Source organism: Hemiscyllium ocellatum, chromosome 5, assembly GCF_020745735.1.
Source record: "Hemiscyllium ocellatum isolate sHemOce1 chromosome 5, sHemOce1.pat.X.cur, whole genome shotgun sequence".
NCBI classification, from domain to species: Eukaryota; Metazoa; Chordata; class Chondrichthyes; order Orectolobiformes; family Hemiscylliidae; genus Hemiscyllium; species Hemiscyllium ocellatum.
Window position 1 is genome coordinate 33,673,769 of NC_083405.1, and position 26,265 is coordinate 33,700,033.

At 39.4% G+C, this 26,265-nt stretch overlaps 1 protein-coding gene across 1 annotated transcript in view; it reads left to right on the forward strand.

Annotated features, from left to right (window-relative positions):
- Positions 1-26,265, forward strand: part of nek10 (NIMA-related kinase 10) — a 246,957-nt gene that overhangs the window by 107,703 nt on the left and 112,989 nt on the right. Inside the window, exons 12-19 of the mRNA XM_060825301.1 lie at positions 5,905-6,129; positions 7,714-7,853; positions 10,444-10,505; positions 15,822-15,899; positions 16,828-16,892; positions 20,647-20,749; positions 20,841-20,969; positions 21,059-21,196. Of these exons, the coding sequence (XP_060681284.1) occupies positions 5,905-6,129; positions 7,714-7,853; positions 10,444-10,505; positions 15,822-15,899; positions 16,828-16,892; positions 20,647-20,749; positions 20,841-20,969; positions 21,059-21,196 (940 nt within the window). The remainder of the gene's footprint in view (positions 1-5,904; positions 6,130-7,713; positions 7,854-10,443; positions 10,506-15,821; positions 15,900-16,827; positions 16,893-20,646; positions 20,750-20,840; positions 20,970-21,058; positions 21,197-26,265) is intronic.

The window sequence follows — 26,265 nt, forward strand, 5'->3', positions numbered from 1 at the left end:
GGCCAAATTTTGTCCAAACACCAGTTATAAGTTTACTGATGACACCACCATGATAGGCTGAATATCAAAGAATGACGAGACCAAATACAGGAAGAAGATAGAATGATTGGTATCGTGGTGCGAAGATAACAATCTCTCCGTCAATGTCAGTAAAACTAAAGAGTTGATCATCAACTTCAAGAAGAAAGGAAGAGGACATGCTCTTACGTATATCAATGAAACTCGCGTGGAGAAGGTCGAGAATGTCAAGTTCCTGGGAGTGACGATCAGCAAACGTCTGTTCTGGACTATCCATATAGATGCAATGGTCAAGAGGGCACATCGACACAGTTTCTTCCTCAGGAGGCTAAGGATATTCAGCATGTCCATAAGGGCTCTCACCAACTTTTACAGATGCACCATAGAGCATCTTCTGTCTGGGTGCATCAGGGTTTGGTACGGCAACTGCTCTGCCCAAGGCAGTAAGCAACTACAGGAAGTTGTGAACACAGCCCAGACCATCATGCAAGCCAACCTCCCATCAATTAACTCCATCTACACATCCCATTGCCACGGAAAAGCAGCCAACATCATCAATGATCCCTCCCACTCCAGTTGTAACCTTTTTCAACCTCTTCCATCAGGCAGAAGATACAAAAGCTTAAACACACATATGAACAGATTCACGACAGCTTCTGCCTCACTGTTATTTGACTTATGAATGGACTTCTCAAATTTCAAATCTAATGTTGATCTTGCTTTTGTGTATCTGTGTAGCCATAACTTTGTATGCCTCACTCTGTTCAATCACCCTAATGATCTGTATGCCTTGTATGTTATGATCTGCTTGTATGGCACGCAAAACAAAACTTTTCACTGTACTTAGATAAATGTGACAACAATAAATCAAATCAAATTAAATCAAGTAGGCAGACAGCAATGTGTAGAGATAAAGTATAATTAGTAATTGGGGACAATAAGAATTGGGAAAAGTTAAATATGTGGTACATTTCTTATTGTCTAAGATATTGATTCTGAAAGAGTTAATGTTGAATAGTAGAGGATTTCAACTTCCTAATATTAACTGGGATAGACAAAGTGTGAAAGACTTTGTTGTTCATGTTTTGAATGATTCAGCCTGTTGCTACATAAACTCATTTTACTCAGGTAATGTATTCAGATTGATGAACAAAAGGGTCAGAGTCAACATGTAATTTGATTCAGTTTTGTTCACAGAATACAATAAAGACACAAAAGAGGCCAAATGATGGAATATCATCTGAAACCCTGCTCTGCTGCAATAAATCTCCAGATTCTTACATTCACTATGCTCCCAGTCTCAATGTTAAGTCTCTGCCAGAATCCTTCTGTAAACTACTACTGGCTACCAGTGCAAGTTGAATTGTGGGAGCTTACACAGTTCAGAGGATCAAAGGGACCTTGGTATACATGCCCATAGGTCCTTAAAGAGCGGTGGATATGGTTGTTAAGAAGACGTATGGGATATTTGCTTTTATTAGTCAAGGCAATGAATACAACAGAATTGAATACTGAAGTGATATATGACATAATATAATATAATATAATGTATATTTGTTAGGCCACAGCTGGACTACTATCTGTTTTGTAACCACAACTATTCACGTTATACATTACTGATCTGGATGAAGGAACTGAGTGTATTGTTGCTAAGTTTGCGGATGACACAAAAATAGTCAAGGGACAGGTAGTATTCAGGAAATGGGTAGGCTGCAGAAGGACTTGGAAAGTGGACAAAGAAGTGGCAAATGGAAGATAATGCAGGAAAGTGTGAGCTTTTACACTTTGGTAGCAAGAATCAAGTACACTATTTTCTAAATAGAGAAAGGCATTGGAAATCTGAAGCACAGAGGGACTTGGGAATCCTAGCTTAGGATTCTCTAAAGGTTAACATGCAGATTCAGGTGGCAGTGAAGAAGGCAAATGCAATGTTAGCATTCATTTCAAGAGGGCTAGAATACAAGAGCAGAGTTATACTGCTGAGGCTGCATAAGGCTCTGGTCATACCGCATTTGGAATATTGTGAGCAGTTTTTGGTCCCATACCTAAGGAAGGATGTGCTGGCGTTGAAGCGGATCCAGAGGAGGTCTACAAAAATGATCCTGGGGATAAATGGCTTGTTGTATGAGGAGCTGTTGAGGAGCTGAAAATGTGTTGCTGGAAAAACGCAGCAGGTCAGGCAGCATCCAAGGAACAGGAGATTAGACGTTTCAGGCATAAGCCCTTCTTCAGAGCTGTTGAGGACTCTGGATCTGTATATGATGGAGTTTAGAAGGATGTGCGAGATGCATTGAAACTTAGAGAACACTGGAAGCCTGTGCAGAGTGGACGTGGAGAAAATGTTTCCACTAGTAGGAGAGATTAGCATCCCAGGGCACAGGATCAGAAGGAAGAGACTATATTTTAGAATGAAGATGAGAAGGAATTTCTTCAACCATAAGGTGGTTATTAATCTGCAGAACTCATTGTTGCAGATGGCTGTGGAGGCCATGTCATTGAGTATATTTAAGACATGGATAGCTAATTTCTTGATTGGGAAAGGGATCCAAGGGTTACAGTGAGAAGAGAGGAGAATTGGCTTGAGAAACCTATCAGTCCTGATCAAAATCCAGAGCAAACTCAATGGGTAAAATGACCTAATTCTATTCCTATATCTTATTGTCTTTTGGTCATCACACTATTGGAACAATGTGATTACAATATAGAGGGGGTAGTGGCAAATCATCAGTATGTTGCTTGGCCTGGAGCTGTGCAGGGATGAAGAGAAACTGAAGAGGTGTGGATTATTTTTCTTAGAGCAGAGAAGGCTGAGGATGGAATCAGATGGAGATGAGCAACATTCTGAGGTTCATCGACAAGATAAATAGGGAGAAACCTTTCCCCTTAAAAGAAAGATCAAAAACCAGGGCATAATTTTAAAGTAAAGTGCAAGAGGTTTAGAGGGGATTTGAGAAAGGTATTTCCACCTAAGTGCTTGTTCGTATTTGGAACTCATTGCCTAAAAGGGTGGTAAAGATGAAGATCCTCAAGACGGTTAAGCACTGTTTAAATGAGAGCTTGAAATGCTATAGCATAAAAGACAACAGGACAAGTGCTGGGAAACAGATTAGAATTTCTAGATGTTTGACAGCCGACACAGCTCTGATAGGCTGAAGGATCACTTTTCATGGGAGAAAAACTTTATGACTCAATGAATTTGCATTATGCTCCACCCACTGTAATGACCCAACACATTTTGGGTGGAAAGGAAGCTGTGTAGCACAAGGCCCTGGTTCTGAGAGCTTTTGTAATCATGCCTAATTGTATGTGTTGCTATCTGAGAATAAACAGCATCTTGTTGTGTGAAACAAGTGCCTATTCTCAGTAAGTCTCAACATTCCTCTACCCTGTTAATGAGATAGCCCATTAGACTCAGATTAGGAAAGTGGTTGAGGAGGATATTTGTGTCACAACGGTAGTGTCCCTACTTCTGAGTCAGAAGATCTGGGTTCAAGTCTCACCTGCTCCAAACATGTCTACTAACATATCTGACCAGGTTGAATGGAAATATCAAGAAAGGATGATTGCTTACAGCACTCTATACAAACCATAACCTACCTGTGGTTTGTAGTACAAAATCAAACAGTATTGCACAGCGTTTGGTAATGCAAGGACAAAAAAAGGTTATGTGTTAGGGGAAAAAGAGATGAATGATAGAAGAGTTAGTTTTCTAGGACCAAAGAGTATTGCATTTGTGCAAGAACAACACTAAGGAACAAAGAGCAGGTATGCTACTGGCTGAAAACAATACGAAGAAAACCAATATAAGAAAAGAAAACAAGCATGGATAGAAATTATAGACTGAAATTGTTGAATTTGGAGTGCTGTAAAATGTCTCAAGTTGACCTTCAGTGGAACAGTGCAGTTTGCCAAGAGCAGAGACATCAGTGTTAGAGTAAGGTGGGGAATTAAAATAACATGGCAATAGAAGCTTGGAGTCATGCGTGGAGACTGAACAGTGGTGTTCCACAAAATAATCACCCAATGTGCATTTGCTTTCCCCAGTGTAGAAGAGACCATTGAATACAGTAATCTAGATTGAAAATAGTGCACCATTTCACATGGAAGGAGTCTTGTTGCTTTAGATGGTGAAAATAAGAGGTAAAAGGGCAAGAGCTACATTCCAGCATTTGCTTGGAAGGTGGCACAGGAAGAAGGGTCATCAACAAGATAAATAGGGAGAAACCTTTCCCCTTAAAAGAAAGGTCAAAAACCAGGAGGAATAATTTTAAATTAAGGAGAAGAGGTTTACGGGGGATTTGAGAAAGGTATTTCCACCTAAGTGTTTGTTCGTATCTGGAACTCACTGCCTAAGAGGGTGGTGGGGATGAGGATCCTCAAGACAGTTAAGCACTGTTTAAATGAGCTTGAAATGTCATAGCATACAAGACAACAGGACAAGTGCTGGGAAACGGATTAGAATTTCTAGATGTATGACAGCCGAAACAGCTCTGATGGGCTGAAGGACCTCTTTACATGGAAGTGAATTTACAGGTAGTGGTATTCCCATGTATCTGCTCCTCTTTTCCTTAGAGATGGTAGTGGTCATGGGAGTGGAAGGTGCTATCTAAAGAGCCTTGTGCACCTTGTAGGTGGTACACATTATAGCTGTCCTTCAGGGCTGGATGTAGTGACATTTTGGGATGCTATTACCTCCTGGAGATGACCATTGCCTGGCACTTGTGTGGTTCAAATGTTACTTCCCATTTGTTAATCCAAACCTGGATCTTGTCCAGGTCTTGCTGCATCTAGACATGGTCTGCTTCAATATCTGAGAAGTAATGAATGGTACTGAAAATTGTGCAATCACCAGTGAAGATCCCATATCTGACCTCATCATGGAAGGAAGATCTCTAATGAAACAGCTGACAATGGTTTGGCCTAAGACACTACCCTGAGAAAATCATGCAGAAATGTCCTTAAGCTGAAATGACATGACAGAAAAGTTAGCTTACAAGAACAAAAAAGACTTGGAAAATAGGCTATCAATTAATATTCATTATAAGCCCATTGAATTCCACTGTTACCTTGACCACACTTCATTTCACCTTGTAAGGATTACACTCCTGATTCTTCTATCTTATCTGTTCTGATACTGCAACTTCCTACAACAGCACTTATGGGAAATCTTCTTTTTATCCCCCACTTCTAAGCCAGTCACCATCCATATTTGGAAACATATCACCATTCCTTCAATGTCACTGTGTAAAAATCCTTGAATCCATCCTTAACATTATGGGTCTGTCTGCACCAAATGGACTGCAATGGTTTAAGAAGTTAGCTCATCATCATCTTCTCAAAGGCAACTAGGAATTGACCCAGCTTGCAAAATCCACATTCTGTAAAGACATCGCTCCAGTCTTTCAACTGTCACAGAAACTTTCCTTTGTCTTTGTCCCACCTACCCCTTTGCCAAATATAGTTACAAATTAAATATTCCAAATCCTGAAGAGAACTCTTTGGCTTGAAATGTTCGCATCTGAGTCGCTCTCCACAAATAAACCGTTGAGTATTTCCAGAAATTTATTTGAGGTGAAAAATGTTAAGCGAACCCGAGCATCCCAAGTGGAAAGTTTTATGAGCGATAAAAGATGGACAAATGCAGCTTGAGCTGGCCTTTCCCCAAATTCAAGTGTGCTGTATACGTAGATTGCGTTGTCTTTGTGGTGATTTGATAGTGAAAAAGATTTTTGTTGATTAGTAGAAGTTGTCAGTGATTACAGTAACACTAATATTTGGGGATTTCAGCTATACAGGAATAAAAAGTCGATAACTTTATTTCTGTCTCTTTACTGGAAGCATAAGGTTATTTATGATTGGTTTCCTAAATGTTAATGATGTTTACAGAATGACTGCTGAGCTGCTTCGTCTACTATGTGCAGACTCTCAAGTGAGAGAACAGGTGAAGATTTATGAAGGAATTCCCATTCTGCTTAGTTTGCTGCATTCTGACCATCTCAAATTGCTATGGAGTGTTGTATGGATTCTAGTTCAGCTGTGTGAGGATCCAGATACCAGCACTGAGATTCGATTGTGGGGAGGCATCCAACAACTCCTTCACATTCTACAAGGGTGAGTGTGAGGAAAATAATAAACATAGTGAAGCACTATTTAATTTTATTCTTTCATTTTGGCTATCTGAAAAATGCAATCTGATTGTATAATTTAGGAACATACCTGTAAACATTAAACCAATTAAGGGCTTTGGAAATATAGGAATGGGCATTCTGCAATTACAGGTAACTTCAGGTAAGATCATAAAATGTAGGGGCAGAGCAGGCCAATCATGAGATCATGGCCAATCTTATAATCCTCAACTTCATTTCTTGCCTTTCCCCATAGCTCTTTATTCCCCTTCTGATTAAAAATCTGTTTGTCTCAGCCTTAACATACATTAAGCCTCAGCATCAACAGCCCTGTGTGGTAAAGAATTCCACAGATTCACTACTTGCTGAGAGGAGAAATTCCTCCTTGTCTCTTGTCTTAAATAGGTGATTTCTTTATTATGCCCTCTGGTCCAAGACTCTCCCGTAACGGGAAGCAACCTTTTTCACATCAACCCTTCAAGTCCCCATGAATCTTGTTTATTTCAATGAGGGCACCTCTCATTCTTCTGAATTCCAACAAGCACAGCCGCAACCAATTGAATTTCTCTTCATAAAACTGTCCCTCCCTATCTGATATCAACCTAGTGAATCTTCTATGGACTCCCTCCACTGCCAGTATCCTTCCTTAGTTAAGTGAGCCAAAACTGATCACAGTATTAAAGCTGGAGTCTGACTAGCACATTTTAACAAAGCCTCCCTATTTCTGTATTCCATTCCCTTTTGAAATAGATCCCTATTACTAGATGAACTTGGATGTTAGCTTTTAGTGATTCATGGATGAGGACACCCAAATCCCTATTCTGTAGCTTTCTGCAGCCTTTCTCCATTTAAATGATATTCAACTCCTCTATCTTTCCTGCCAATGTGCATAACATCACATTTTCCCACTTTAGATTCCACCAGCCAAATTTTTACGTATTCACTTGACCTGTCTATATCCCTCTGCAGATTTTTTGTGTCATCATCAGCGGTTGCCTTAAAATTATAAGCATTTCCCCATAGCATTGGAAAGTCATTTACACCATGCATGAAGTAACTTTACTGCTTCTTGTGGTTTATTTTCTAATGTCAAATTTCTCTTTGGAAGAACCCTTTGTGCTACTTTATGTTGAATCTGTTCCTCCACAACATGATCCAACATAATTTTTAAAAATATCTTTTGATTTAAGATCCTTTTCTACATTGCATAATTGGTGTATGGGACAAAGGTTCACAAAATTAATCAAATTTGAAGCTAGTTGTACAAGATGTTTAGTAATACTTTGTGTGTCATTTGCTGGTAGAGTACAGTTATACTAGATCCAATCCATTCTGTTACCTTAACTCATAATTTTGGCTTTCTGCAAAGAAATGATTATGTACACAGTGTAAAGGTTCTATTTGGTGACATTATTATTGTGGGTATGGAATAAGATATCTAATATCTTTCCATCGTGTTACAAAGAGTTAGCAACTCTAATAGTCAAATTATACTGAAATTGATTCATATTCTTCTCATGTCCACATGTGTTCGTTACTTGATAGAAATCTCTTTTTTGTGTATACTTAGGGATAGAAATTTTGTATCTGATCGTTCTTCAATTGGAAGTTTGTCTAGTGCTAATGCTTCAGGAAGAATTCAACAACTTCAGCTGTCTGAGAAACTAAGCAGACAAGAAATTCAAGAGAATACATTATCTTTGCAAGAAGGTATAGTATTTTCCATTGATCTGAAGATCTAGCTTAAGGATTATAACTATTGACACTGTTCCAATCGGGTAAGGAGGGTGAATCAGCTCCTCTCTTTTCATTCTCCCCATTTGGCTACAACAAAGATTTATGTTCTTTTCATCATGAGGCTGCACCTCTTTCCACAAAAATATAGTTTAGTCATTTGTAACAGTGAGGAGCCAAACACAAAGAGCAGAATCATTTTTTTTGCATAAGTGAAAATTACAAAATTTCTCTCAGTATCTTACCAAATTTGCCCGTTAACTTGTTATCTCATCCTTATGGCATCCTTCATGTCTGATTTTATTTCCATCTTAACACATGCCATTCCTGGAAGAATCACTGCTTATTGAATATTTGGTGAAAGACCAGCATCCTTGGTATCTGCACCATATTTAAAAGGCTATTGTGCACCCGGATGAGCTGGCTTTTTGATACCGCTCTGCATGGTCTTGGACATAGTGTGAAGATGATGGCAAAGAGGAAGGTGACGCTGTGATTCTCCAAAAGAGACCTGGAGATGCTGGGAGATGGGGTGGTGCAAAAGGCGGACCTCCTCTTTTCGGTGGACAGGCAGAGAAAGCGCAGCATCAGACTCTAGCAGCCTGGTCTCAGATTGCCACCCGGGTCAATGCAGTTTCTATGGTGCAAAAGAATGGCCAGTATTTCTGAAAGAAAGTCAATGACTTTCTGTGCTCATCCAGGGTAAGTAGCACACTCTTCTCTCAGCTATCTCACACTCAATCTCTGCTACTGCACCAATGTCTCACTAAGGCTCATTCTCTGCCAACCTAACAATTGCATTCAACATCTTCTCTCATTCACTCTCGATCTTCAATCTCCCACAACACTAACACTGCATTGCCTATGCAATGCCTACTCACTCACAACGGACACTGCACCACCTATTCTCCATCTGCACCAGTACTAACAGCCAGGTCACTCATTTTCAGCTCACTCAGGAAAGGGCTCAGATGAATAGCAGGATGCCTGACAATAAACTCTTCACAGGCTGTCAGGAGAGAAACTTTCAGGAACTCTTAAGGCAAGAGTACCGAGGTGTTAGAGAAAAGGTTGGCAAAGCTGCCTCCTGCACTCCCACCACTGAAGGTACTGAGACTCTGACAGCTTTAGACAGTTTGGGAGCACAAACTGGTAGAATCTCACTGTGACAGCTCCGCAACTGCCCTAAAGAAGAAAAGCTAAAGGTGCTGGTCGTCAGACAATTACCAGAGATAAGGCACTTGTTCAGCTTCAGGCAGGAAATTATCCAATATTGCTCCTTATTCAGAAGAAGACCGGGCAGTACCATGAAAGCACCTGGCAAGAAAAGAAACCATATGCGCACCTCTCAGACAGCTCCTCTCATGACACTCCAGCCATGGCTGGGGGGTTCCTTGTCCATCCTGCTTATTCTCTCCACCCCTTGGAAGTTGAAGCCAAGTAGTTTCCACTTGCTTCTATCAAGAAGACCCCCAATATGTCTGGGCCATCTAGACAGGAGCACTGCTGCATCTATGTGTAATCGTCTTCTGGGAATAATGATATTGGTAGAAAAAGGGATGAGGTCCCCAACAAGAATTTGGGGACTAAGGGAGCAAATAAAAAAGCAGGACCTCAACGATTGCAATCTCTGGTTAGGTGATAGAAGTTATGATTGAGCTGTGTATAAAATCAGCTAAACCATTCCTGGAGTAATGTGTGCAGTTCAAGTCATCACACTGCAGGGAGGATGTGATTTCACTAGAGAGGATACAGAAGAGATTTAACAAGATATTGCCTAGGCTGGAGTGATTCAGCTATTAAAAGAGACTGGACAGGCTGATTTTGTTAGAGCAGGGAAGGCTGAGGGGGAAACTGATTGAGATGTATGAATTTCTGTGGGTGTAGACAAGCTATATAGTGGGGGGTGGGGGGCAAACATTTCCCCTTAGTAGAAGGGTCACTAATCAACAGATGCAGTTTTAAGATAAGGAGCAGAATTTTAGAAGGAATTTAAGGAATAAAAACATTCACCCAGATTGTTGTGGCCATCTGAAACTAACTGCCTGAAAGAGTGATAGAGACAGGAATCATCAAGACATTTGAGAACTACTTAGATGAGAGCTTGAAATACTATAGTGTGCAAGGCTATGGGCTAAGTGCTGAAAAATGGATTTAGAACAGAGGGATATTTGATGATACAATGGGCCAAAGAGCCTTGTTACATATTGTAAAACCTCCACGACTCTGCGATTAGCATCTGACTGTTAACTCTGACAATGTCATAATTTAATTATTTTTACTACTTTCTTGTTTTAAAATACATGGTTTAACATTGGGACTTAAACCACCCATTATGTGCACCATGACACTTCCTGAGAAATGAAACATATTCCTTAAATGGTAAGCCATAGTAAAGACTGCTAAATGTGTTAAATTATTAACAATAATAGTAGTCTGGAACATGTTCCAGAAATGTAGACCATTCTTTGCTGGGGCATTGTTACTTGAAATACTTGATATGTCGTATTTGTTTGTAATTCTGTATCAAATGTTAGTTCCTTACTGACTTCTTTTGTCATTTCAGCATGTTGTGCTGGTATCACTGAGCTGGTACTTAATGATACAAATGCTCAACAGGTTGTACAGGTTAGTATGCTGAAAATGAAGATCAGTTATTATTTTCTAAAATAAATATTGCTTTCAATCAAAGTGAAAACTTCATGACCTGTATAGTAATAACGAGAGAAAATAAATTTTAAAAACGAGGAATACAAAACTATTGGCTTCTGGAATTGTGGTAAGATTAATGAAGATGTGGGCAAAGCTGAAAAGTGGAGTGAATTCTTTAGGTTTATATTTACAGGAGGAAGAGTATATTGACTGCAACAAAATGGCTGTTTCAAGATAGTAAGAGTCGGAGATGTAATGGAATTAGCATTACTATTAGCTTATGACTTTGGGTGGAGACTTGAATATAATGAATGAACCAGATGGGCTGGATGAGGCTTATCTTAAATTTCTTGAGTAGCTCCAGGATGTAATTGCAGACAATGTTCCCACTAAGCAGCCTGGCTGTGCAACCGTGCAGCAGCTTGGGGGTCCCACGTTGCTGATTGGTGTGCTGACGCATTGTTATCTGCGTACAGAAGTCACTGCCACTTGTGGATCTGTGCAGCCGACATTTTTAAGGAAAAAAAGACTTGCAGAAATTATGCTACAAATATTTTGGGTTTTTTGGATTACCTATCTAGAATTTACACAAAATTATCTGCAAAACATTCATAGAAAACACCAGAATAATTAATAAACTTATAAATAACATTTGCAAGCATAGAATTAGGAGCAAGAAATTGAATTCTGTTGTGCACATTTTTTGGGCATAATGAGATCCCTGAGAGTTCGAAATCGATAACTGCAGTGCATTTATAGGTCAGGCCTCCAGACAGGTGCATGGATTAACACACAAAACATAAATATCTACTGAAAGTATGGGAAACAGATATTTCATGATATAATTTAGCATGCATGTGATTTGACTCCAGGGTTCCATTTTAGAGCTCATTGTTTTAACCTTGAACAGTACTAAAGAACATCTACCCTCAACAACATTGTTTAAAAGGATCATATAGGTTAGTTACTAGTTGAGTTATTTTGTCTGGCACTATGATTCTATGTCTTTTATTATTTCTTAATGTTTATTTCAATGCAAAAGTATACCAGTGCAAAAGGACCTTTGCTTTTTCCAAGATTTTTCCACAAACCAATTGTTCCCAGGCACAGTTAGGAGTTAAGAAGTGTTCCCCTCAGAATTAAGCATGACTTGGCGAATGGATAGACTAAAGCAGGAAAATGAAAGAAATGATTGAATTGAGAAGATATCAGGAGGAATCTGTAATTGCTTAAGGTACTCAAGGAGAACCTTGCTTATTTGAACAATATATGAGAAGTCTATGGATGTTCTCTTTGAAATCTCCCACTGGCTGCAGCCACATTTGTAATCTCAGAACAGACATAACAAAATCTCTGAAAACAAACTGGAATGTTTTTGGAGTAATTATGGTAAGTTCATCATTTTACAGGAATAGTGAGCAGAGGTGACCTGTCCAGTAAGACAGTTGCAGTGCCTCTGGATCTGCAGTACAATGGAATATAGGCTGTGAACAAAACATGTGCTTCTGCCAACTTAGCCCAGAATGACTTGATCTAAATAGGCCAACCAATGCACCTAGAATCCTGGTATGCATGCTCTTCAGTGTTTTTCTTTATGCCATGTTATTGAGGTCCTCACCTGAGTCCTCTGCAGAGGATCCTGTCTTCAGCCTCACTCTCTGATAAGCTGGCAGACTAAACATCCTTTTTCATCGGGTATCTACAGCCAATTTGTATCCAGTGGTTCTTTATGTTTAGATACAAATTCTATGCTGCCCACTATGTTATTGAGTTTGTGTCAATTTAATAATGCACCGTCTTCATCAGCATTGCTCCCCCTCTTCCCCTGCAGATAATGTGGCTGAGTATGCATCAGTTTTGGATGGCTGAAATTGGAAAATCAGAAAGGGAGTTTTGGATTAGAGGAAAGGGGTTGGTGTTGAAAACAAGTGCTCTGTGAATTGGATAGGTGCAAACTAAGAGTTGAGAAGAGGATAAGGAAGGAACATACCTGCATTGTCAATATTCTCTCCCCAGACTCTGTTGCTGCTATCCCCATAATGCTGACTGTCATCTCCTCTGTAGCACTCCAGAGATATAGGAAATGTTCTCCACTGGTACTGCTCTATTTTGTTGTGTAGCACCTCATCCTTCAAGATAAATGGTAGAGTGTTAGCTCCTGAGTTGTTTACAGGTGATCGTATATTGTTAAATGAATCCTTAAATACTTATTCTCAGGGAAGGGGTTCAGAGAGCAGACTTGGGACATTCAGTCATCTTTGCATCTGTCAAGGCCCAATTAATAGCATATGCAAAACTGCCACATGGAAAATCCTCAGCTGTTTACTGAACATTATTCTTTAGACTTAAGTAAAGCATTGGCAGACTGATCGGTTGAATTGTACTGATTGACTGTATTTTCCTAAAGGCTTGAGTATAAGTGCTCAGGCTCAGTTTAGAATTCATGAATGGGAAATAAGTATTTTGGCACCCTCTAAAGTGGAAATTTATGGGGAGTCAATTTTAAGATAGTTTTAATGGCAGCTGAAAAGTTGCAATGATCGGGCACACTGTTTCCTGTGATGTTGGGAAAATAACTTTCAAATTCATATGTATAAAATGTAACTTTACATTTTAGAAATTAAAGTATTATGTGTAAGATCAATAGAAACATCTCATTAAGTAATTAGTGTACATTTTAAGTGACTGCAATTCAAACTATTGGATTGAAGAGATTTAAAACATAATCTTTGTTTAACTTGCAAGATCAGACGTAGAGAGGTAATAGCAATTAAGGATAGTGGATATTCTTACTTTAATGTAGCCACAAGGTCTACCTTTACTTAGTGAAAATCTAAATTATATATCCAGTTCCCAGTTCAAAAAGATATCCGCTTGTAAACAAAAGAAATTCCTATATAGGATCCAATAAGTATGTAGAGACAGCAAACACATTCATTAGCAATAGAAATTATTCGTATCGGTTACATAATAAAATAGTTGTTTTGAAGGTAAAATAATTATTTTTCATTTTTGTTTAAGAATATCTCAAATCATGGGTCATTTTCATGAAGGTGAATTGTTGAGGTTAGAAGTTTCCTGTATTTAAGTTATCTTTGTGCTTACAAACAGAAGGTAGGGAGTTGTACTTTTAATTTGGTGTAGATTGCAGAGCAGTGAATTAGAACAGACAAGAGAGATGTGTATTTGTCACACCCGCACTTTAAGCAAAGAAATACTAATTTGATCATTCATTGTGTGAATAAAGATAAGTGCTCATGCTCAGTTTAGAATTCCTAAGAGGGAAAACAATTTAGAACATTTACCTAGTTTGAAGCTGAAGGTAGAAATCTACAAAGATCCTCACAAGATCTTGTGACAGAGCAGAGTTAGCAAAGTTGGCTTGGAGGACTATGATAAGGCAATTGGTTATCTGACAACAACTGCATGGGAAACTGTCATTAGGATTTAAGCAAAAAGCTTAGTCAAAAAGCTAATGGAAGAATTGTCATAAAATCTTATCTTGGAGAATAGCTGGAAAATGGGAAAATTAAAGGGAATTTCAGAGACATGTGGTATACCTTTGACTTGGTCCTTAAAGAAGTGAATAAGACTTCAAGATTCATTAATGTTTAAGGAAACTCTTATGGGGAAATAAAAAGAATGTACAACTGAATTAATCACATAATCAGTTACAAATAATAGTGTTAAATCAATTGTGTTTGCTTTAGAGTCATAGAATCAAAGAGTCTTACAGCACTCTTTAACCCATCTGCATCACTCCTCAAGCACTGAATAACTCAACCTTTCATGCGCTGAGTTGCAAATAACTCCTTCCTCCCATTTCTCTTCAAAATCCTCTCACCTTCTGCAGCTTATCTTATATAGAGCAAACTTTTTATTAACCAGCACCTATGGGACCAGGAATGTGCTAGTTGATCAAGAAGTCCACATAAATACTGTAAAAACACATACTTAGTAATAGAAACATGATATGGGGGTATCCACAACACTGTTATACTTTATTTACAGCACAAATCACTTAAATAATAAAGCAACTTGCCTTAAATAATCTTACTGGCAGAGACCCTTCTCACTTGCATCCTCAACTGACTACTCAGACATCGCAGAGACTGCAATAATACAATAAACTTCCGGTATTTGAGGTAGATCATTTTCGCCAGTTTATTGAGAATACCAGTTCATTAGCTGCTGGTTAAACCAAAGTTTGCTGTATATGCTGCCTGGTTATTGATCCCTCTATTATGGAAGAAATTTCTTCCTATCTATGCCCTTCTTAATTTTGTACACATCAATCAGATTCCCCCTCAGCCTTCTCTGCTCTAAGGAAAACAACCTCAGTCTATGCAGTCTGTCTTCATAATGGAATTGCTCCATTCCAGGCAATATCCTGAGAAATCTCCTCTATATCCTCGCTAATGCAATCACATCCTTCCTGTAGTGTGATGACCAGAACTGCATACAGTGCAGTACTCCAGCTGTGGGCCAACTAATTTTTTATACAGCTCCAGCATAACCTTCAATAAAGGAATGTTTCCCATATGTCTTCTTATCCAACTTATCCACCTGTCCTGCTGTCTCCCAGATCTATGGACATGGACACCAAGGTTCTTATGATCCTCTGTACTTCCTAGGGTACAATCATTCATCATGCGCTTACTCCCTTGCCTTTTTAGTCCTCCAAAATCTGTCACCTTTCACTTTTTAGGATTAAATTCCATTTCTTACTGTTCAGGCCATCAAACCAGGCCCTGTGGTCTAGGATTTCCTTCTCAGTATTCACTTTCTATGTAAGTAAGTAAGTTAAGATTTTTTTATTTATCTTTGGTCTTTCACTTGATTGCTGAGTGTTTGATTTCTCTTTAAACAGTCACTACCAGTTTGTAGTGTACAACATTATGAATTATCAAGCACGAATCAAACTAGGCAATAGTTGTGTAAAAGATACAGAATTTTTTAAAAATGTACCAACTTCATAAAAGAGCCTATGTTGACAAGTCATTAGCTGTGGAGAATATCAAACTGGCCTTAATTCTATTCTTATCCAATGTCTCACAAGTGTACATTCTGTTAAAAAGCACGCTGTAGAAATTAGGAATATAAAAACTCTACCTTTACCACTGGGGATTGTAATTGCAGCAGTTCTATTGTCATCCCAGCTGAGCTCAATATAACTGTGAATCAAGCTTAAAATCTTTAGCATTGGGAATGTTCATGCTGAATGTTTAATCAAATATTGGGAATATATAGTTTAATATCTGTATATTATATTTCTTTAAATTCTTTATACAGGGGAATGGCATTTATGTCATAGGGAAGCTAATCCTGCCAAGAAAACAAAGGAATGCACTAAAAACAGAAACCTTGCAGGTATTTTTCTTACAACAGCAATTTTATTCCAGAAGAGTTTGAACTTGATTTGCTTTGTTGAAACAACTAATTTAGAGGTTGTCAGAGTTTTGTATTGTTGCATGTAAAAATGCATTCCATTTCATTCCATGCATCAGCTTCTAAATGGAGGAATGAATAGCACTGATCTACTAAGCACTCTTGTTTAAATTATGTTGACTATACTGAAGATATATGCCTGTCTTGCTTATTAAAAATAAGATTTGTTTCTCAGACTACAGGAACAGGTAACTGTCATAATATTGTAAGTTAGTTATATGGGCGGCACGGTGGCACAGTGGTTAGCACTGCTGCCTCACAGCGCCTGAGACCCGGGTTCATTTCCCAACTCAGGCGACTGACTGTGTGGAGTTTGCACGTTCTCCCCGTGTCTGCGTGGGTTTCCTCTGGGTGCTCCGGTTTCCTCCCACAGTCCAAAGATGTGCGGGTCAGGTGAATTGGCCATGCTAAATTACCCGTAGTGTTAGGTAAGGGGTAAATGCAGGGGTATGGGTGGGTTGCGCTTCGGCGAGTCGGTGTGGACTTGTTGGGCCGAAGGGCCTGTTTCCACACTGTAAGTAATCTAATCTAATCTAATCTAATCTAGTTTCTGTGACTGAATTCATCTGTACAGCTTGTAAAAATGCCTTCCTTTCAGTGGAGATTTTTCAATAAAAGTTAGGTTTTGACTTATTTTTAGTTTATTTTAACAATAACAGTATGAAATGTCTGAGGAAAATGCGGTAATTTGTTTCTACGTGTCTCGTATATTAATTTGCTTTTTATGTAACAGTAGCGTCTCCCTTTTTGTATGTTCATAAATTTGTATTGTATGTTTTTCAATGTATGTAATATGCTGTTCATTTCATATTGATGCTTACATACAGTACTTAAAATATTTTCATTACAGTGCTATGCCTTTAGAGCTTTGCGTTTTCTCTTCAGTATGGAAAGGAACAGACAATTGTTCAAAAGGTACAATATACAAATGTATTTGTCACCTGTGCATTGACATTAAATCTCTTTACTTTGTTATTCTGAGATTTCAGTCATTCTTAAACAAGTTAAAATTAATAGTGCTATGCAGATTTTTTTAATCTGTGATTTTCACATTTCTGCAGAGAAACATTGTGCATCTGTTTTCTACTTTGTTATGGTTCTAGATTGGGATCAGCAATTTAGCTGAATATTTAAATCAGTAATACCCTGTACGATCAAACAGCTATTAAATCAATGTATGTAATTTATACTGGTGCCTTCTGGATAAATGCTACTCTGGATAACCTGCATCTGTAGCATTCTCCTGGGGTGATTGTCCAGGTGAAAAGTGCACTGTTTTGCTAAAAATACTTTTATATTACAACATATGGTTTAAAATTCATAACATCGTCTGATTAAGCTGTTTTGAACTGACATATATTTGTCGCTGTATACATTGGTGATTTCCACCTTTTAATATTTTCTATCAACAACAGATAATTTTATTTTCCAAAAAATACTCTATTGTTCACGCAGTTTCCAGCCAGAGAGTGATCAAACAGGAGTCTGGTGTGATTTTCCATCCTTTATACTCTCACCTCCAACTCCAGTTCTCCAACTATCTGAACTCATATTTTGTTTACGCTCATTCTAAAAAAAAATAGTCATTAGCAAGGCCATTTATTGTCCATCCATAGCTACCTTTGAGAAAGAGACTCACCACAAAGGAGGAAACAGCATTGCTAATTTTTTAATCATCATCACTTACTTTCTTTTCTTGAAAAACAGTGCAGATGTAATTGAGAAGCTTTGAAAATGCATCTACCTTTTACAAGTTAAAAATGGAATCTCTCCTCCTTTTCAGGCATTTCCATTTTCTTGCAATTCATGTGGTACAAAATTTCTTGAGTGTTGTTGTTGTGGTTGTTTGAATTAGTTATTTGAAATCGCTTTTAAAAAACATTATTTTGTGCCCTCTGACTCCAAAACTCTCTCTCTGTTCTTATGATTGCCTCTCTCACTCCTGCATTGTACAGAATTTGCCTGGAGGTACAGGAAATAGCACTAAAATCATGCAGATGAGATGTATCAACAAATTTGTGTCTTACCCATTTCAGTGAGATCAAGTTGGTTATATTGCAAATTATGGTTCAGCACTCAAAAATCAGGCCACATGTATTTTGGGACCATTATTTTTCAGTTTGCCATCTTGTAGGTTAGTACATGGAACAGCAAGTGGGGTAGCAAGCTATAAATTAAATTCTGCTATTCCTGTAGTTGTGCCAAATGTTAAAGTCTTTTTTTAAAGTACGCATAGTAGCCCAATTTACCTGAACTTAAGACCAAGGTTGATAGAAAGCATGGACCAGATTACCATTTATTACAAGTAACTTGACTACAGCTACAAATAAACATATAAAGTATTGGCATATAAGCCACTAAGACCTTTTATAAACCTCCCTTTTACAGCCCTTCCCCACACACACAGACACACACACACACACACACACACGTGCACGCATGCTAATGGATGAACTGCAACAATTTCTCACTTCTGTCTGACACAAAAATCAAAACAGGAAAGGTGGTCCAATCATTGTTATTAACGGATATTAGGGATAATATTAGATCCAAAGTAAGGGCATACAAATTAGTCAAAAAAGCAGCAGACTTGGGGATTGGAAACAGTTTTGATTTCAACAAAGGAGGGAATGGCTTGATTTAGAGGTGAAAATAGTGTGTGACTGTAAGCATGCAGAGAACTTACAAACTGATTGTAAAAACTTGTATACATATATGAAGAGATAAAGATTAGTGAAGACAATCAGCAACAGGGCAAGTTACAGTGGGAAGTAAAGAGATGGCAACTAAATATGTATTTTGGTCCTTTACTCACAAAGGAGAACATAAGTAAAATGTTGGAGAACATGGAATCCAGTGAGAGGGAAGAGCTGAAGGAAATTAGTATGAGTAGGGAAAAAGTTTTGGCGTAATTGGTGGGATTAAAGGCTGATAAATGTCCTCGCCCTGATAATCTGCATCCAAGAGTACTGAAGGAAGTGGCCCTAGAAATAGTGGATGCACTGGTAATTGTGTTTTAAGATTCTGTAGACTCGATTCTGTAGACTCTGGAACAGTTCCTTTGGGTTGGATTCACAAATGCAACTTCACTGTTTAAAAAAAGGCCATCGAGAGAAAATGAGAAATTATGAACTGTCTGACATCGTTAGTGGGGAAAATACTCGAGTCCATTATAAAAGATTTAATAGCAGAGTACTTGGAAAGCAGTGACAGAATTGGACAGAATTAGCATGGATTTATGAAAAGAAAATCATATTTGATAAATCTAATGGAATTTTTCAAGGATGTAACAGGTCGAGTTGATAAGGGGTGCCAATGGATGTGGTTTACTTGAATTTTCAGAAGACATTTGATAAGGTCCTACGTAAGAAATTGTTATTAAAATTAAGGCAGATATGATTGGGTTTGTGTGCACACATGTATAAAGAAGTAGGCAGCACAGTGGCTCAGTGGTTTGCACTGCTTCCTCACAGCACCAGGGTCCCAAGTGGTTGGCAAACAGGAAACAAAGCGTAGGAATACACAGGTCCTCTTTCATATGGCAGACGGTGACAAGTGGGGTACTATAGGGATCAGTGCTTAGACCACTGCTAAACACAATATATATTAATAATTTAGATGAGGGAACTAAATATAATGCCTCCAAGTTTGCAGATGACACAAAGCTTGATGGGAGGGAGAGCTGTGAAGAGGATGCAGAGATGCTTCAGTATGATGTTGACAAGCTGAGTGAGTGGGAAAGTTCATGGCAGATGAAGTGTAATGTGGATAGTTGTGAGTTTATCCACTTTGGTAGCAAAATCAGGAAGGAAGATTATTGTCGGAATGCTGATAGATTGGGAAATGTGAAGGTACAATACTTGGTTTCCTTGCACACTGTTGCTGAAAGTAAGCATTTAGGGGAATAGGTGATTAAGAAGGTTAATGGTATGTTGGCCTTCATAATAAGAGGATTCAAGTACAGGAGCAGGGATTTCTTGTTGTAATTGTACAAGGCTTTAGTGAGACCACACTTGGAGCATTGTGTGCAGTTTTTGTAACCTTACCTGAGGAAAGATGGAGGTAGTGCAACAAAGGTTTATCAGACACATTCCTGGGATGGCAGGACTTGACGTATAAAGTTAGGACTGTATATAGTGGAGTTTAGAAAAGTGAGGGGATCTTACAGAAATCTAGAATATTTTAATAGGACAGATTAAGTATAAGAAGGATGCTCCCAATAACCAGGGTTTTGAAAACCAGGGCTCATAATTTAAGGATACAGGGTAGGTCATTTATGGCTGAGATGAAGATAAATTTCTTCACCCAGAAAATGGTGAGCCTGAATTCTGCACCACAGAACATGGTTCAAGCTAAAACATAGAAGATTTTCAAGAAAGTTTTAAATAAAGTTCTTCGAGCTAAAGGGATTCAGGAGTATGGGCAGAAAGTGGGTACATGGTACTGAGTTGGATGATCAGCCATGATCATATTGAATGGTGGAACAGGCTCGAAGGGCCGAATGACCTATCCCTGCTCCTATTTTATATGCTTCTATACAAGAATATCTCCATGGATTTAATTCTGTGCAGAAAAAATGTACTTACTTTTCCTACCCTATAAGTTTGTTTCACGTCTTTTAATGTCAAAACTTCTGTGATTTACTGACACTGAGATTTCTTAAATGCAGGCTATTTCCTCCTGACATGTTTGAGATGTTCATTGATGTTGGACATTATGTCCGTGACATCCGTGCATATGAAAACTTGGTAACTAAGTTGAACTCTTTAACTGTAAGTGATGAACTCTAATTCAACTAATCTATCTTCAAGGTTCTTTTTCTCCATCGAACATCTGTAACTTGTATTATGGTTTTCTATCTAGACAGATGAACTAAAACAAATCACTGAAAATATAGAAGGAGTTAACCAAAATAAAGCCCCAACAAAGTTTATTGGTAATTATGCCATTTTAGACTATCTTGGGAGTGGAGCATTTGGTAATGTTTGTAAGGTAAGCCTTTCTTTTTATTGTAATATTTTGTTAGCTTTCTACAACAGACAGATTAAGTGTATACTTTAGATCTCTTCTTGAATCTACAGGTTAGGAAATACAGTGGACAGAATCTGCTAGCAATGAAAGAAGTTAATTTGCACAACCCAGCTTTTGGAAAAGACAAAAAAGACCGTGACAGCAGTGTAGAGAAAATTGTGTCTGAACTCACAATAATTCGAGAACAGGTGCATTTTATTTGTCCTTCCTGAGAAGAAATATAATGGCTGCTCTTGTTTCATGTAAACAGTACATTATAAAATTATTAATCTTTTTGAGTGAACTGTGTATTTATAATAATTTGAGAATGTCATTTTGTGGAGGTTTCTAGTTAGAATGCATCAACGTGTAGAGAATTACACCGGTTTAATTATCATACAAGTGAAATGAACACGTTTGTTTCTTGTATTTATAATATTAATCTTTTATCATTCATTGTGTTGTGGATATTGATCGGCATTGTGGACATTGATGACATTACTGCCAGTTGCCATTGAGTTGGGGGTTTGAGCCTACTTTGTGACCTGCTGCAGTACATCACAAAGTTACACCCAAAACATTACTGAAGGAGTTTTATGATTTTTACCAGCAATAATGAAAGTATAGCAATATATGTTCAAGTTAGGCTACACATAACATACATTACAATCTGCAGACGGTTTTCTCATTGCCCTTTACCTGTACCCTTTTACGTGGTAGACATAACAGATATGGGAGGCACTGTTAAACCAGTATTGGTGAGCATCTTGCAGATGGCATGCACCATTGTCATGGGGCATCAGCGTAGTCATAGAATCATATAGCATGGAAACAGACCCTTTGGTCCAACTCATCCATGCCAACCAAGTTTCCTCAACTAAACTAGTTCCACTTGCCTACAATTGGCCCATATCCCTCTAGATCTTTTCTCCTCATTTATCTGTCCAAATATCTTTTAAATGTTGTAACGGGTCCTGCATCTACCACTTCTTCTGGCAGTTCTTTCCACGTATGAAAAGGTTGCTTCTCAGGTCCTTTTTAAATCACTCTCCTCTCACCTTAAAAATATGCCCCTTAGTTTTGATCTGAGGAAAAATATCTTCACTATTCACCTTATCTATGCCCGTCATGATTTTATAAACCTCTAAAAGGTCACCTCTCAGTCTCCTATTCTACAGTGAAAAACACCCCAGCCTTTCCTTATAACTCACCATTCCCTCAGCGAGCATTCTGCAGAGACCATTCCCTCTGTGACTATTCGTTAGGTCCATGCCCCACACCAACCCAACCTCCATACCAAGCACCTTTCCTTGCCACCACAAGAGTATAAAACCTGCGGCCACACCTCCATCCAAGGCCCCAAAGAATCCTTTCACATCCAGCAGAGATTTTCCTGTGCCTCCAAACACCTCAACTACTGTGTCTGTTGCTCTCGATGTGGTCACCTCTACATTGGGGAAACAGGACGCCAACCTGCGGAACATTTCAGAGAACATCTCTGGGACACATGCACTAAACAGTCCCACCACCCAGTGACTGATCACTTCAACTCCCTCTCCCGCTCCGCCAAGGACATGAAAGTCCTGGGCCTCCCAATGCCTGGAGGAAGAACACCTCATCTTCCGTCTTGTGAACCTCCAACCAAACGGAATCAATGTCAATTTCACTAGCTTCTCATTTCACGTTTCCCCACCTTATCCCAGATCACACCCTCCAATTCGGCATCGCCCTCTTGAACTGTCCTACCGGTGCATCTTCCTTCCCACCTATCGGCTCCACCTCCGCTCTGACCTATCACCATTATCCACCAGCTTCATCTACCTATCATCTTCCTAGCTACTTTCTCCCCAGCTACAGCTCCCTCCCCTTTGTCTCTCAGTCCTCTTGCCTCTCCCCCTCCCCCCGACATTCCTGATGAAGGGCTTATGCTTGAAATGTCAACTCTCCTGCTCCTCGGATTCTGACTGACCTGCTGTGCTTTTCCAGTTCCACACGTTTTGACTCTGATATCCAGCATCTGCAGTCCTCACTTTCTCCTACTTAACCCTCCAGTCCTGGCAACATCATGGTAATCTTTTCTGAACCCTCTCCAATTTAATAATATCCTTCCTTTAGCAGGGCAATCAGAACTGAATATAGTACTCCAAAAGTGGCCACACTAGTGTTCTGTACAACCTCAACATGACAATTTCTATACTCAACGGTCTGAATAGTGAAGGCTAAATGCCTTCTTAACCACCCTGTCAATCTGTGATGCAACTTTCAAACAACTATGTACCTGAACCGATAGGTCTTTCAGTTCGACTACACTACCCACAGTCCTGCCATTAACTGTGTAAGTCCTGCCCTTGTTTTATCCAAATTAATCTCCAACTGCCACTCCTCCACACATTTGCCTAATTGATCAAGATTTATTTGTAACCTTCACTGTCGACTATACCACCAATTTGGGTGTCATCCGCAAACGTACTAACCATGCCTCCTAAATTTTCATTCAAATTGTTTATATAAATGACAAACAAAGGTGGACCCAGCACTGATCCCTGCAGAACACCACTGGTCACAAGTCTCCAGTCTGAAAAATAACCCTCCACCACTACCCCTGTCTCCTAGCATCAATTCAATGTTCTACTCAATTCGCAAGCTCACCACGAATCCATGGTGATATAACTTTACTAATTAGGCTATCATTGCAGAACCTTGTCAACAGACAATAGACAATAGGTGCAGGGGTAGGCCATTCTGCCCTTCGAGCCTGCACCACCATTCAATATGATCATGGCTGATCATCCTTAATCAGTATCCTGTTCCTGCCTTATCTCCATAACCCTTGATTCCACAATCCTTGAGAGCCCTATCCAACTCTTTCTTAAATGAATCCAGAGACTGGGCCTCCACTGTCCTTTGAGGCAGAGCATTCCACACAGCCACCACTCTCTGGGTGAAGAAGTTTCTCCTCATCTCTGTCCTAAATGGTCTACCCCGTATTTTTAAGCTGTGTCCTTTGGTTTGGCACTCACCCATTAGTGGAAACATGTTTCCTGCCTCCAAAGTATCCAATCCTTTAATGATCTTATATGTCGCATTCAGATCCCCTCTCAGTCTTCTAAACTCAAGGGTATACAAGCCCAGTCGCTCCAGTCTTTCATTGTAAGGTAATCCCGCCATTCCAGGAATTGACCTCGTGAACCTACGCTGCACTCCCTCAATAGCCAGAATGTCTTTCCTCAAATTTGGAGACCAGAACTGCACACAGTACTCCAGGTGTGGTCTCACCAGGGCCCTGTACAGCTGCAGAAGAACCTCTTTGCTTCTATACTCAATCCCTCTTGTTATGAAGGCCAGCATGCTATTAGCCTTCTTCACTATCTCCTGTACCTGCGTGCTTATCTTCATTGACTGGTGTACAAGAACACCCAGATCTCTCTGTACTGCCCCTTTGCCTAAATTGATTCCATTTAGGTAGTAATCTGCCTTCCTGTTCTTGCCACCAAAGTGGATAACCATACATTTATCCACATTAAACTGCATCTGCCATTGCATGTGACCACCCACCTAACATGCCCAGGTCACCCTGTAATCTCCTAAAATCCTCCTCACATTTCACCCTGCCACCCAGCTTAGTATCACTGGCAAATTTGCTAATGTTATTACTAATACCATCTTCTATATCATTAACATATATTTCAAAAAGCTGAGATCCCAGCACTGATCCCTGCAGTACCCCACTGGTCACTGCCTGTCATTCCAAAATGGAGCCGTTTATCACTACTCTTTGTTTCCTATCAGCCAACCAACTTTCAATCCAAGTTAGTACTTTGCCCCCAATACCATGTGCCCTAATTTTGCTCACTAACCTCCTATGTGGGACTTTATTAAAAGCTTTCTGAAAGTCCAGGTGCAATACATCTACTGGATCTCCCTCATCCATCTTCAGAGTTACATCCTCAAAAAATTCCAGAAGATTAGTCAAGCATGATTTCCCCTTCATAAATCCATGTTGACTCTGACCTATCCTGTTACTACTATCCAGATGTGTCGTAATTTCATCCTTTATAACAGATCCTGCATCTTTCCCACCACTGAGGTCAGACTAACTGGTCTATAATTTCCTGCCTTCTCTCTCCCACCTTTCTTAAAAAGTGGTACAACATTAGCCACTCTCCAATCCGCAGGAACTGATCCCGAATCTATCGAACTGTGGAAAATAATCACCAACGCATCCACGATTTCTCGAGCCACCTCCTTCAGTACCCTGGGATGTAGACCATCAGGCCCCGGGGACTTATCAACCTTCAGACCTAACAGTCTCTCCAACACCAATTCCTGGCAAATATAAATTCCCTTAAGTTCAGGTCCTTCAGCCACTGTTACCTCAGGGCGATTGCTTGTGTCTTCCCCAGTGAACACAGATCTGAAGTACCAATTCAATTCTTCTGCCATTTCTTTGTTCCCCGTAATATATTCCCCTATTTCTGTCTTCAAGGGCCCAATTTTAGTCTTAACCATTCTTTTGCCATTCACATACCTAAAAAAACTTTTACTATCCTCCTTTATATTACTGGCCAGTTTACCTTCATACCTCATTTTTTCTCTGCGTATTTCCTTCTTAGTAATCCTCTGTTGTTCTTTAAAAGCTTCCCAGTCCTCCGTTTTTCCACTTATCTTTGCTATGTTATACTTTTTCTCTTTTAACTTTATATATTTCTTAACTTCCCTTGTCAGCCACGGGCCACCCATGCCTCCTCCTAGGATCTTTCTTCCTTTTTGGAATGGTGCATTGTACACAGAAATATCTGCCATTGTTCCTCCACTGTCATCCCTGCTAAGGTATTGCACCATTGAACTTTGGCCAGCTCCTCCCTCATAGCTCCATAGTTCCCTTTATTCAACAGAAATATTGTCTCTTCTGATTGCACCCTCTCTCTCTCAAATTGCAGATTGAAGCTTATCTACTTCCCAATGGCTCCCTCACTTCGAGGTCCCTGACCAATTCTGGTTCGTTGCACAATACCAGATCCAGAATTGCCTTCTCCATGGTCGGCTCCAGCACCAGCTGTTCTAAGAATCCATCTCTAAGGCACTCCACAAAGCCTCTTTCCTGAGGTCCAGTACCTGATTCTCCCAGTCTACCTGCATGTTGAAATCCCCCATAACAACTGTAGTAACATCTTTGTGACAGGCCAATTTCAGCTCCTGATTTAACTTACATCCAACATCCAGACTACTGTTTGGGGGCCTGTAGATAACTCCCAAGAGGGTCTTTTTACCCTGAGTA